This window comes from Centruroides vittatus, unplaced genomic scaffold (genome assembly GCF_030686945.1).
Source record: "Centruroides vittatus isolate TY-2023 unplaced genomic scaffold, ASM3068694v2 contig_17, whole genome shotgun sequence".
Classification (NCBI taxonomy): domain Eukaryota; kingdom Metazoa; phylum Arthropoda; class Arachnida; order Scorpiones; family Buthidae; genus Centruroides; species Centruroides vittatus.
Window position 1 is genome coordinate 452,635 of NW_027121033.1, and position 14,195 is coordinate 466,829.

At 33.3% G+C, this 14,195-nt stretch overlaps 1 protein-coding gene across 1 annotated transcript; it reads right to left on the reverse strand.

The window, feature by feature from the left end:
• Positions 1 to 377: 377 nt before the first annotated feature.
• Positions 378 to 13,739, reverse strand: Nox (NADPH oxidase). Its single transcript, XM_067263145.1, has 14 exons — positions 13,375 to 13,739; positions 8,329 to 8,403; positions 8,121 to 8,244; positions 6,888 to 7,038; positions 6,598 to 6,808; positions 6,312 to 6,526; positions 3,177 to 3,365; positions 2,926 to 3,098; positions 2,651 to 2,839; positions 2,451 to 2,583; positions 1,862 to 2,379; positions 1,506 to 1,715; positions 1,156 to 1,425; positions 378 to 1,082 (listed from the first exon to the last, which is right to left on the reverse strand). The coding sequence occupies exons 2-14, from the start codon at positions 8,361 to 8,363 to the stop codon at positions 951 to 953; spliced, it is 2,550 nt and encodes an 849-aa protein (XP_067119246.1). The 5' UTR covers positions 8,364 to 8,403; positions 13,375 to 13,739; the 3' UTR covers positions 378 to 950.
• Between the last annotated feature and the right edge of the window lie 456 nt (positions 13,740 to 14,195).

Sequence of the window (14,195 nt, forward strand, 5' to 3'; positions counted from 1 at the left end):
AGTAGTATTACGCGTATTACGTCCTTGGAGTGTACCATTAATTGCTCATACGGCATTAGTTTGCTTATTAATTTTTTCGCATGAATTAAACTAATGCTATACAAGCCCGTTTCATTTGTACAAAGTATGCCGATGTTTTGCTTATTAAAGCAGCTTTTACTAGGGGGCGAGTTCGAGAAATAAGCAGCCAAGTGAGCAAACTAATGACGTAGATCGTTTCGTATGAAACGAATTATGCTATTGGTTCGTTTAGCTGCTTGTTTCAAGTCTCAAGTCAATTGTTTAATTTTACTTACCAAGTTCAAGTGGTGTGTTGAGTATATCTAACATAAGCAATCGTACATAAATACTAGCTTTAAAGAAAAAATGGAAAGCCATGTGTTTATAATTTTTATTCTAGCTTAGAAAAATTCTAATGTGAACAAATTACACATACTTTGATACAATAGAAAACGCGCTGAAAGACAAACAGTAAAAATACAGTAAACACAACAGATGCGTAGCAAACGAGAACAAATTAATTTAAGAATTGTTCTAATAAAATGTACAATATTCTAAACAACTGTTTTGCGAATTATTCTCGCAGATTTCATACGCGAAATTTAATTATGTATTCTAATAATACGTATTTTGATGGTGACAAGAGATACTTATCCACCGGGGACACACTTCCTTACTCGAATTCTAATAATTTTCAAAGTAATTTGGCGAAATAAACAAAATGGTATTAAATACGTATAGTTTTAATTATATTACGGCTAAAAGATTAAACTTCACTCGTCACAAATAACTTACACTACAGTATGCAACTTGTGTACATCACCAAGTTTCTCAGAAGCGTTTGGGATGATGTTTATCAATTACAGTTGCATGACTTTTGTGCTTTTTGTAAGCACCATTCTGTACAAGATTGCGTATATACATTCAGACACACATACGAGAAAAACACATCAGAAAACCTCCTTTCTGAAACAGAAATTGAATTCGTTGCACTTCTGATGTATCGTCTTTCCCAAAATAGTGGGCCCGCAAAAGAAAACTGTCACTTTGCCCTTCTTCCTTGCAAAAATATCCTGGAAAACCTGCAGAATTTTTACAATTTTAGTACATTAGCAATGTTTTAACTTATTTCTTTAAAATTTAAAATGCTCTTACATTATTCCAGTCGGGTCTTCCCGGTTGCGTCCTGGTTTTCAAGCCAGTAATCAAGCATCTTTCCTCTTTGGAATGTAAGAGATCGAGGGCCATCTGTAATCCAACAGCTTTCATGTCAGTTTTCCTGAGAGCCGAGGTGATATACATGTGAATATCTAAGAATCTCTCCCCTTTGCACTGAGTTTTAACTTCGTCAATTTCCAATTGGCTTAACAAAGTGACAAACCATTCGAAACAGCGCTGATCGCGGTTTATCCAAAAGAAATCCACCTGAAAAGAGGAAAATTAGGTTAGTCTTCCATAATTTTTTAACCATAAAAAAAAGTACAAAAAAGCGCCTTCCGGCTTACTTTTCTCAGGCGCATTCCTGTAAATGAGGTATTATCGTGGAAGGAATGTTGACATTTCGGACATTCGTGGACTGTATTTCTATGTCTGTGCATGATACTCTGCAAAATACTTGCAAAGGGTGTGACTCCGATACCTGTTGCTATCAAAACTGCATGTTCTGCTTCAAAGATGTGGTTTGAAGGAGAGCCATAGGGACCGTCTATAGAAATCTGAAAGATAGCAATAAACTCAAGCTGTGTAACTATATTTCTAGTTTATCTGTGCCCAATTAGGTTCCTTGATATGACATAGGAACCTAATTGGGATACACAGACCGGGAGATAAATCATATTAGATTGTTTGAATAATTAAGTACCTTTAAAGGGCACTGCGAGACAATAACGTTATCATCAGTAAGATTTTCTTCTCGTTTTCCCGGTTTCGAAATTCTTCCATTTTCTGCTTCACTGCTAGGATCTAATTCTTCAACCACCGGCATTATAATAATCGATTCGCATTGCCTGAAGGACCTTCTAGCAGTCGAGATCCTTATGGAGTTCCTCGAGGTGTTTCTCGAATGTCTCTTCCAGAATGTATTGGGAATACTGTGATGTCTTCTCAGGACTTCTTTAGAAGTGCTCTCATCTAAATCAGTGATTTGTATCGTCTTTTCTGCAGACAGACTTCTTTGTGTCTTTTCTTTCAATTTAATTTCTTCGAAATTATCATCAGGATCGTTCTGGAAACTAGGATTGATGTGTGAAGAACTGACTTCTGTGAAAGTCGATTCTGTTGTGGAGTGTACGGGTACTGCCCATTTTTCTTCCTCTTTAAAGTATTTGTACAGTTCGTTCGTCCAACCACCAGCAACTCTTATGTGTATACTTATTATATCTACAGTAAATTTTACAATAATTAAATTTAAGAAGATAAATACAGTATGATACAGTAAAGCATACACGTACCATCAATTTCTGGGGCGCTACTGATTGTAAACGGGTGCCACTCGTATAAGGCAATTTGTGGTATATTTATAAACACGTAATCACCGGGTTTGTAGTAAAAATTCGGTGGCCTTTTAATGATTAATTGGATAACCTACGATGATGTATACAGTTAATTTACAGCTAAAAATTAGGTGACATTACAGTAAAATATGGCTCACCTTTGAAGGAAGCAAAACACCTTTATAAATGTAAGCCTTCCTGTTAGTTATCGTTTTCCTGTATAATTTTATTGAGAGCTCGAGTAAATATAAGGCAGCAGGTCCAACAAACCATTTCCAAAAGTTCGGTCCGTGAAAGATCAAGACAACCCAGTAGACTATATATAGAAGGTGAGTATAATAGAATATCTGTAAAAAATACATTTAAAAATATTCTTTTAATGTTTAAATTAATTAATTAATTAATTAATTACTTGTTTTTAGGGGGTGCCTACCTCAAAATTTCCATTTCTTCTAACAAAAGGTAACGCTGCAACAACCATGATTATCAGAGTAACCAGAAGGACCCAACCTGTAATCGATGCACCTCCGCCTACCCAACCGATATTGGGACTGGTGTCGAACAGGAATTCGGTAAGTGTGTAATTTGTTTGACGTGACAGAATGTCTGTAAATAAAAATTTACATATTTAAAGAAGTCGTCGTATCGCGAAGTGAAGTGGTGCCACGCCTCATTTGAACTCACCGAAATTGCATATGTGCATGATTGTGTGCACCACACTGTATACAAAGATGAGACATCCCGTGAGCTTGTGGAAGTATATATGCTGATCCAGGGGTAGGTATTCGGAGATGCCATTCGATCTGAGCCACGTGATGGAGTATCGAAGCATCAGGACCAGGATAAAAACACTGGTGAAATTCAGGCATTGACCTAGATTTAGAGGAATTGTGGAATTAAAACGTGATTTTTGGCACATTTATGCAGGAATTTTATATACAGATGAAATGATTTAAAAATTTAGCAAATACAGTATTTTTTCTAACTGGTAAGTTTTTTTACATGACTCGTAAGAACAGATTCGTTAACCACTACAATACCCCACGTAGACTAAACTTCCCCCTCCCGCCCCGCAAACAGTACACTAAATTAGTGGATCTAATTAAAGTAGATATACCTAAATTTAACGTGATAATTACGTTTTTGATGTGTTGCCTAATCTTCTGTCTGGCTTCTTATTCAGCCTGTATATATTTTTTTAATTTTTAGACTTTAAACCAATACAGAGACTCAGAAGACTTGAAATGTTAATTCGAAATACAGTACATATACAGTATGAAAAATAGAAACTGTTAAAATAATTGAAATAATCAATTATCCGCGCATTGTGAAAACAAACAGTCATTTGAAAATAAACGTTTTCCACTTCAATACTTGAGGGGGAATGTGTGTCAGAAGTTTGAATATTTCAATAAAAAAATTATTTTTTAATAAATAAATAAGTTAATTATTTTAAATCTAACAGATTGACATATTTCGAATTAATTGAATATATTAAGAGAAATAATTATAAACAGGAAAAACGAGTCGCACACTTGAAATCATTGAAAAACCGTTAATAAATAGATGAAAATTTAAAATAAACTGATCACGGATTGGTAAAAATAGACATTTTTTAGTGACAATTTTTTTTGCAAAAGTCAGAATATTTGCTTAAAATTTGCTTTTGTTTTCTTAAATAGAATTATTTTAAAAAATTGACTTTTTATGATGCAAAACATTAATTTTATGTGAAGTTTCTCACATTATTTAGCTACTGACACACTGGGCATGTTGTATAGTTCATAGAAGTGTCCATGTTCCATTCACTATGAACTGTACAGTACAACATGCTCAGTGTGTCAGTAGCTAAATAATGTGAGAAATTTCACATAAAATTAATGTTTTGCATCATAAAAAGTCAATTTTTTAAAATAATTCTATTTAAAAAACAAACTACTCACTTCACGTGAATCAGAAGCCTCCATGGTCCATTCACAGATTCAAATGAAGTGAGTAAAAGCAGACTAGGATGACCATTTCTAGAAAGGAGATTATTGTGTGAAACATACACACACACTTAGTCATAAGAGTCTACATTCGGCATCAGTTATATTCTATTTATTTATTTAAAAATTAAAATTTGCAACATTTTGTAGGTGTATCAGATGCCTCCATGACGACCTTGGCGAGCTTCTTGGTGTCACTCGAGTTTTTCGCTAGAATACTTAATGTTTTTAATGTCTTTTCGCTCAGTTTCATCGAGGATTGTGGTGGGTAAATGGAGCTGTCTTTTTACATTATAAATAACACAGTTCTTTCACAATGTGGGAAATATGCTTCGGGTCATTAGCCTGCGGAACAGAATCGGAAGATAGGACTAATTTCTCAACTATTAGTAAAAATTCTGCTTTCAATGCATCCGGATATACAATTCTATCCGTAATCCCATCGATAAAACGTAATATTCGATCTCCGTCTGCAGCTATAACACGAGATAACCTCTTGACAGTTGAATAAACCCTCCTTGTCCCTTTGTGGACGATCTGCCTCCCGAGAAGACATCATGTAGGAAAGTCCACGTTACAATATGCAAATATAACTTTATGGTTAACTGACTTTCGGGTAGCAGGCAAGAAAAATTCTTCCCAGCAGATCTTTTTAACATATTTTCACGTTTAGAAAGTAAAAGTTACTTACAAAAACGCTATCTTTTATCTATTGTTTAATGTATAGAAAGGAGGTACCCTTTCTGTACGTTAAACATTGCGAAACACTTAAAATTCTCTCCAGTTAGAGCTTGATATGATTAATATTCCAATTAAAACATCAATTGGGTGGTGTGGATAGGGCAGACAACCGAAAGTACTACGTTGAGCCTTGTATTACTAGATAAAAATAATATTTTCATTTTTCATAGAGGCCCTAATAAGGAGTAGTAGACGAACTAGAATAAAAGACTGTTTATCTTACAAAAATATTCAGGACACTTTTCGACCCAAAAATTAATCTTCCTATTTACAACCCATACTTTAGAACTTGTTTCTTCATTTATTTTCTCGTATCTAACCGTCGATCAAGGTGCATACATGTTGCTCGATTTATTTATTTTTTTTTCCTTTAGATGTAATGCCTTGCTTTCAAGTTCGTAAATTCTTGTCATGTCATTTCTACATCCAAAAAATTAGCATTATTTAGTAATTTTTAAGACTTTCTAGAGCTCAATTTTCATAAATTCGTTCTAATTTCACAGTTTAGAAAGTTTTGGCTGAAATACCGGTGTTTTTAGATGAAAATTGGTGGTTTTTTTTCTGGTCTGGTAGCGACTTTTCGCAGATTTTCATGTTGAAACTCGCAAGAAATCGATTTCTTAATAGAATTATTCGAGAAAATGTCTATTTCGAATTCTAGAAACGGACGTACGTGACTCTAGAACCGTTATAAATTTAGTAGAACGGTTTTTTCTCATGTAAAATCTCTAAAGATTTTTTTTACGCCAGAAACTGATAATGTCTATAGAAAATAAACCATAAAAACACCAAAACAAATGTATTTTTAATGGCAAAAACTCGAAATCCTAAACCAGGTGGTGTTGCTTTATGTAACACTAACTCACGAGTGCTGTAAACAAGATATTTATCAACCTAGCCAATTCTTCGAAGATGGAGAATTCAAAAAAAAAAAAAAAAAAAAAATAGGTTAATGATTCTAAATTACTTTGGGTGAGATTAAAAGTATGGCGTTGACTGTAAATAAGATACTCTACACTGTAGAAAGCTTCTATAAACTTAGTTTTATTATCAAATTTTTGAGGTTTTCTAGTATCAGAGAGGTACTTACCGCATCCTCTAGCCACCATGACGAAACCATTTGTGTGCTTATAGTCGTAAGCAGCTTTGGCAAACAGAGCAACGTTCACAATGACAAACAGTAGGAAGAACACAACACTAACTCCATTATTTTTTATGTAATCCCACTTTAACTTCCTTGGAATGAATTTCTTGGCATCTACGGACCTCTCGTTTAGTTTTCTAGGCAGAAGCCAACTTTCTATGCTGCAACAGACACGGAAATATCACGAATCTAATCATAATTACGGAGCGCTTCCATGAGCTACAAATTTTACCTCATGGTCAAGTTTTCTGATAATCCAGGATGGCGCTTCAACTGGGCTTGGAATTTCTCGAAATTTATGGAACCAGAATGATCTGTGTCAGCACTTTCGAACAGCATCATTGTCAGTTCGTCGAGACCGGCATCGGAAAAGTGTAATTCGTTCTCTTCCATGCAGGCCTTCATAACGCTCCTCAGTTCAGAAAATTGGATAAGTCCATCGCCTGAAATTGGAATTTTGTGTGATTTTTGGGCGGAGAAGTGAAATTTCCCCCTTTTTATAAAAAAAATAATAATAAATACCATCGATATCGTAGATCTGGAAGAGCCAATGGAGTTTCTCGATTGATGTCAACTCTGCAAAGGATCTCATGGCCGTCATGAACTCTTCCAAGGATATGCTTCCCGATTTGTCTGTATCGAATAATTTGAAGATCCTTTCCACGAAAAATTTCTAAAAATGTTTGAAAATTCATTATTAATTTTTTTTTAAATAATATTTTATAGTTTAAATATGAAAAATGGAGCCATAGTTTTAGTCTGTTGCAAACGTTGCATTCTTCGTGCACTTACAATAAAATTGGCGTTTTTGGATTAATATACCTGAAATTGTGAAGAAATTGCTTGTTTTCAATGTATTACACTCATCAAACATGAAATATGTGCACATTTAACCACAAGATTGCCAAATTTCTGTAAATCATACAACAATTTTGAACGAATTCTTACTACCGCGATATTTTTTACTATAAATTTAAATATATTTATATGTTATTACAAATTTATAAGAAACGTTTTGAGAATATCAACTTATAAATACTGAATACTTAAAAATTTCTTAGATGTGGCCAGAAATTAAAATGAACAGCAAAGTTTTCGCGCTAGAAATTCTGTAGAGAAGCCATCTTGCAGGGAAAGTGCTAGAAGATGGCTACTTTTAACGCGTTTCGTTTAATATAAACACAATTGTTTATGTTTATACTAAACAAAACACTTACTTCTACCGAATTCCTAAAAATCTTTCGACTCTACGCGTTTTGTTTGTTCAATAAGTAATTTAGATGTAATTATGTTACAAGTACTGTACGTGTAACTCTTAATATTGTCATTCTAGACTTTATTTTCATAGTTTAGAAAGAATGCTACGCTTCAAAATATACTTATAAGTCTAAAAAAACATTTACTAGAATCTTATCTATAAATGGAAACGAAAAATTCCATCTTCGTCCATAGCAAAAATCGCAATTTCACGTATTTCTAAGCCACTAAAATTAAACAAAAACCTTGCAATTCGCTATAAAAATCAAGCAATATCATAAAAATTCTTCTCTTATATATCTCTAATCATAATAATTAAGCAAAATATAGGTTTTTCCATAAGATTTTGATAACTTAGCTACCGAGTTATGGCGCCATTTTACTGTATCCAAAGTATCAATTTTATGGCTCCGTTTAGCAGAATTGATAAAGAATCGAATAAAAATAAGTAAATTGTATTGTTATTCTATCAAAAAGACATGCAAATTAAACACTTACGTTGTTAGATTTTACTATTCTTTTGAATTGTGCCACGCAAATTTCCTCATGGTCACCGACAACCTGCTTGAAGACATCTTCCAAGTGCTTCAAGTTTGATGGTGTTAATCCTTGTTTTTCTTTGCTAATTTCGGAAAAAATCAATTTAATTTTCTAGAAAATACAATAATTATCTTATAAAAACACCCTAAAGAAACACGACACTTACATCGACGACTGTCTTATTGATGTTATGAACTCCATGTTCAATGGATCGCACGTACCAGTACAGTACAACCGTTAACTGAAAGATCACAATTAATTAATCATAGTTGTAATTTTAAATATTTAAAGTTTCCGGAAGTTGCGTAGAAGTTACAATTACTAATTTTCTAAATCAGGAATTAGTGTAACGTAGTGTGACGATACGTAAAAACGTACGTAACATCCCTTACAACGAGGTATTTTTAGAAGAATAAAGGATATTATTGGTTTATGGTTCTTCTAAATCCTGTTCGGCTCCTCTAAATCGAATTTAGTTTCATTTTTTATCTAGAAATTAGAGCTTGCAAAATCCAAAAAATTGATTAAACAGGATTAAAAACAGTCTTTAAGAAATTTTCATTGATGAAGTAATCCAGAAGTGAATTAACGCGTGTTTAAGTTATAGAAAAATTGACTGTTCTAGAATTAAACCATGCTTTAGAACGGTTTTCAAACGTTAAAATTTTGAAAATTTAAACAGTCGAACCTGTGAACAACGGCCGCTAACGGGAACATAAAATAATAGCCGTTGTTCGTTGTTTAGAGGTTAATTACACTAACACGATTTTCATTCATATTAAATCAAATACAATCTAACCTCTAATAAAGGCCACCCCTAAGCAACGGTCACTTCTTTTTTGAACAAAATAAAAAATGGTCGTTGCTTGGAGGTTATGTTTCCATTAGTGGCTAATCTGCTTACGAGGATGCCTCCAGAAAGGACTTTATTTGGGAAATTCCACTGTTTCGGTGTTAGACACGTGAAGAAAGCCTATTTAGGATGAGAACCCACTACCAACTACCAGTGTTCAGTGGTTTTACTCAAATATAACTCATTCTGAAGAGGAAAAAAAACTACTACAACTTGAAGCTGGCCTTCATAGTTTAGCTTCTAAAACCTTATAATTAAAGTTATGTATAAAAACACATTTAGACTTTTATGTAGCTAAACGTGAGATATCTGTGTAATTATCATGAATTTAAATTGAAATTTCCTCATTAATCTAAGCGAAGTCATTATAAAAACTAGAGATCTTACATGCTCATTATGCGAAGTGTATGCAAAATATGACATTTTGATTTTCAATCGATTTTTTAATTAAAAAAGTAAAAAAATATTAAATAAAATAAAACTCTTCGGCATTTTTTTCTTAATGCCATCAACCAGAACCATTCTCTTAACTTAACTTTTTTTTTTTAATTGACAATTTCAGGCTGAAAATTCCTGAAGGCTCAGAAACTAAAAGACTTAATAAATCAAAAATTACAAGAGTTTTAATCATTTTAAATAGCCATAAAGCGCAACTTTATGGAGAATTGCTCCTTCTTTTCTGCGTATTGCTCGCAGTTTGTATGGAAAGTAATGCAAATTTTGAGTCCAAATATTGATTAATTATTTATTTCGTAAAATTAAATTCTGAAATTTTCAGTCTGGAGTAAGCCTGGAGCTCATAAATGCACTTTGGGTGTCTCGGATGTATTTATCCTGTTGCCAATTGACATCCTTCCTGTTTTCGAATAAATCCAACAGATTTTGTTGATAAAATCTAGGATTCACCTTGATAAATGTGACCTTTTTGGTAAAAAATATAAGATTTTGTAAGCTTTCAATTATGTACGCCAGTCAGTTCTGTCAGTCACGCTAACTGACATTTGTGGAAGTTGAAGATATTTTACAAATATAATATTATACAAATATTTTGATGCTTTAAAACGAATTGACAGGTGCTCAAAGGGGTACGCGACATGCCTGTACGCCTTAACGACACGTCGCGCGCCCAATCTTAAAAAGTCGCCAAAATTCCGAAAGTTATTTAGTATAAACTAGCAGATATTAAATTAGTTATTTTGTTAGTTGAAACCGAATTATTCTGTGCCAGATTTTTAAGTTAAAAACAAAAAACGGTGACAATTTTGCAAGGAACGAGTAGTGAATCAATATGGCGGCGCGACACAGATATAGAAAAGTTATAGAAAAGTTTTTACCTTCTATATTAAAATATTTGTTTTTATGACTTTAAAGTAATATGAAATAAATTAAACCACCGTTTAGGAAAATCCAGGGTCGTGTTTTTATAGAAAAAAACACTTCCTACGCCTACAAACTCTGCCTTACAAAGTGCAGTATCATATTAACGTTTTTTACTTTCACTTTTATAAAATGTTTTAAACAAATTCAATGAATCAATAGGAAATAAATTTAAAAAGACAAGTAATTTTCGCGAAATCATCTTCCGGAGAGATTCCGGAAGTGACGATGACTTCATCGAAAATCCCTATTACACCTTCATTGTTTTGTGTATGTGTGTTTATTGTTTCTGTGTCCATAATTGGTAGACGACTGTTTAGAAAATTATCATCATTATTATTCACACGAACACTCTTCCTGTTTTTCCTACTTAAAAAATAATTGGAGAAATTTCACAAGATTGATCATTCGATCGATCAAGATATCGATCGACACGTCATATTTCTACCCAAAATTCTTTCTTAATTAGGTTTAAATTGTATTATGCTCTTCGTTTTTGTGATATTGATCGATGTTTTCGTTACGCTATAAGTGGGAATTCGTAGTTTCGGGGTACGTATCCTATAGGCTACTTTGATATAAGCTGTATATGAAGGCGATTCTGTAGTATACTACAAAGATTTTAATATAGAAAAATACCCCCTAGAAAAAGTTTGATACCTTTAACGAAGGCTTTAAATGATAAATGTGGGCCCCGGATTGCGTACAGGAAAAAAAGTCGTGGAAATGCCACGTGTCATCCCTATCCTATGTAAATATCTAAAAAATATCCTCAGCAAATATGAACCAGTTTCCTCGTAGAAAGTCCTCCCAAGAGGTACCCCTTTAGCGGATTGTCCAATGTTGCTTTGCCTTATTCCGTCATTAAGGGGCGTATCCAGGAGGGATGCTTAAGTGCTGTAGCATCTTTTGGTGCAAAGGCAAATAAATGGATACGCCACTGCCATCAATCCTATGTTGATTGGTTTTATTTGATTATGGTAACGTGACACGTGGGCGATCTGCCTCCGGAGAGGTCTTTTATGGCCCCTATTTGGGTGTTTAACACGCGAAGAAAACCCAGAAAACTCCACGTGGCTAGCCCGTTAACAAGGCGCGAACCCACCACCTGTGTTTATTAATAAACATAAGTATCATATAATGTATTACAACCTTTCCTACAATTTAAAAGATTTTTTGGAAGTTACTATTATTTCTAAAAGTATTTTGATTAGTTTATATGTAAGAGAAGATTATAACCTATCATCTGATAGTTCTAGTCACATCTAGGATAAGCAAAAGCGTCAATTTGTGTATCATTACAGAAGCATCAGATGATACTGTGCAGTCTCTCCTGCATACTTAAAAACATCAAAAAACACCTCCCACAAAGTGTATATTTTGAATAGGAACATCAAAATGATACTGCACAGCTTTTCCTATATATAAAATCCAGAGATAGAACAACACGTGGTTCTATACTACACACTGTGTAAGTCTTAATAAACCCCCATACGTTACCCCGTGTGATCTAGAAAATTTCGATAGATGATCACATGTTAGACTAGTATATATGTAGTAGTATCACCTGTATACACCAGCATATACAACACATTACGACGAGAAGCTAGGTTCTATACGAGATCCACATTAAAAAATCCTCGCGTGAAACCATAGCATGAATTAAAACTGTAAATATTAATATAATATAAACACGAGAAATTTAATAATATCGCGTGTAAAAGAAAGAAAAGAAAAATATTCGATTTATTCGACAAAATTCGCAGTGTCCTTGAAAAATAAAAAAACCCATTCAGGTCCGGTATAACCATAGTTGATAGCCTTGGTAGATGCCTCGAGGTTAACAACAGATTACTTTATAAACAACAGAAGCGAGGCAAAAACCTCACCTTTAAGTATATCTTTACACACTTATCACAATCGTTCCCCGTCCAAATATTCGATTTTCTCACTCAAATAAATCAAAATTTAATTATTTAAATGGTTTTAAATGTGGGTTACACAACCGTTTAAACGTTTAAAATTAATTTTTGAAAAAAATTAGAAACATGTTACGTTATTATTTAATACGTTACGTAATTTTATAAACTAATAAGTTTTAATCAAAATATACTTTTAAAAGTATTAAATTTTCAGCGTATCAAATAAAATATTTAAGATTTTTTTCAGGTTTTCATTTTATTTAATATGTAACGAGTTTATAAACACGTTCCTAAAGTTCAACTTTTAAATACAGATATTTTTTGTTTTTAATTGTAGTTAAAAATAAACTAGAACATAATTTTTTTTTATATTAAACTTGTTTAAATTTTAATTTTTTTTATCCTAATTTAACGGTTGCAATTATTAAATTTGAATTTTTAAAGATGCGCTTTAAAATCTATATTTTAACGCGATTATTCAACTTCTAGATAATTTTATCTAGATAACTTCTAGACAACTGCAGAAATCGACATTTTTTTAAATAATGCTTTCGATTGTTAAAAAGAAAACTGTCAATTTTTACAAATGTCTTTTTCACGTGCGAAAACTTTTCAATTTCGTTATCTGTTTACATTTAAAATCTATATTTCTTTAGATAATTGTAGATTTATCTAGATAAATCTACAATTATCTAGAAAAAAATTACAGAATTTTGCATTTTTTTTCTATCAAAACTCGTAAGTTACATTTCTGCGGCATTAATTAATTTTAAAATTATTGCAACGTAACGTTGTATTTTCTAGTTAATAAATAACGTTATTATTTAAATTAGGGATATTTTAATGGCGTTACGTTCGATTTTCTGTCAATATTTGTACAGCTTTCGAGTTACGGTTCGGCCTTCGATGTCCGTCTTCCTACATTTCTAGTTTGAAATTCGTGACTTGACGAATTAAATCATGTCTTTCGACTGTTTGCTACAACTTAACATAAAATACTTTTCTCTCTCTTTCTTTTTTAACTGCACAAGGAGGACTTTTATTGAATTTATTTACTTACCGCGCGTAGGGACAACCTTGGTTATTCAAGGACGACAGAAGCCTCAATCCTTAATCTTACACTTGGCCCCTTTCTTCTAACACAGTGTCAAGTGCCACAGCAGACAACAGGTGAAGAGCAGTCACGTTCCCTACCTGTTGATTTAACCAATTAGAAGTTTCCCTGTTCGTCTCTTCTGACTGGTTACCGGTGACGTTTACGTCACTACGAAGAGTGTCTGTCGAGAAATTTGGGAAGTTTTAAATAACTTTTGGCAATTGCCGGCTCCATCGCGATGTTACTCCTGCAGGAAACCATTAATATTGACACGTATAAGGTTAGCGTGATTCGGAACACCCCCTTTTCGTCCAGTCACGTGATCGAGGGAGTGGTTTTTTTTCTGAGGACGTAAACAGCTTCTAACCCTTTAAATCGATGCGATTTTTCCAGCGCTACGTAACTTTAAGCCGTCTTATAGCATTCGGCGTTACTTCTAATGTTTTAAACGTTACGTTTTAAAACCGCAGAAGTACCTTTACATTAAAAACTGAAAATTTTCCGTATTAAAACCTGTGTTTTTTTTCCTGGAAGTGGCAGAAGAGCTAGACGTAAAGCAGCGAGCATCCTTATACCGGTTTATCTTCGTTTTACGTAAACACCGGGTGAGAGAGAGGTAAAGCAATACGCACGAATGGTCACGTGACTCTCCATAAATTCCTTCCAGGTCACGAAGTACCGTACATAATTTACTTTTATTAGTAACTTAATTTCGTATTGAAATGCCGAGTACTATCACGCGCGCTCCTAACGACTGTTAGGAAAGTTACGTTGTATACGATCCA

What these genes read in the sequence shown, in the direction of transcription:
- Nox (XM_067263145.1), bottom strand. Translation starts at nt 8,363, where the DNA reads ATGGAGTTCATAACATCAATAAGACAGTCGTCGAT. An exon ending in CATGGTGGCTAGAGGATGCG is followed by an intron (nt 3,366 to 6,311) that starts GTAAGTACCTCT and finishes CTCTAAATCTAG; the next exon opens with GTCAATGCCTGAATTTCACC. An exon ending in CAGGAATGCGCCTGAGAAAA is followed by an intron (nt 1,426 to 1,505) that starts GTAAGCCGGAAG and finishes TCCTCTTTTCAG; the next exon opens with GTGGATTTCTTTTGGATAAA.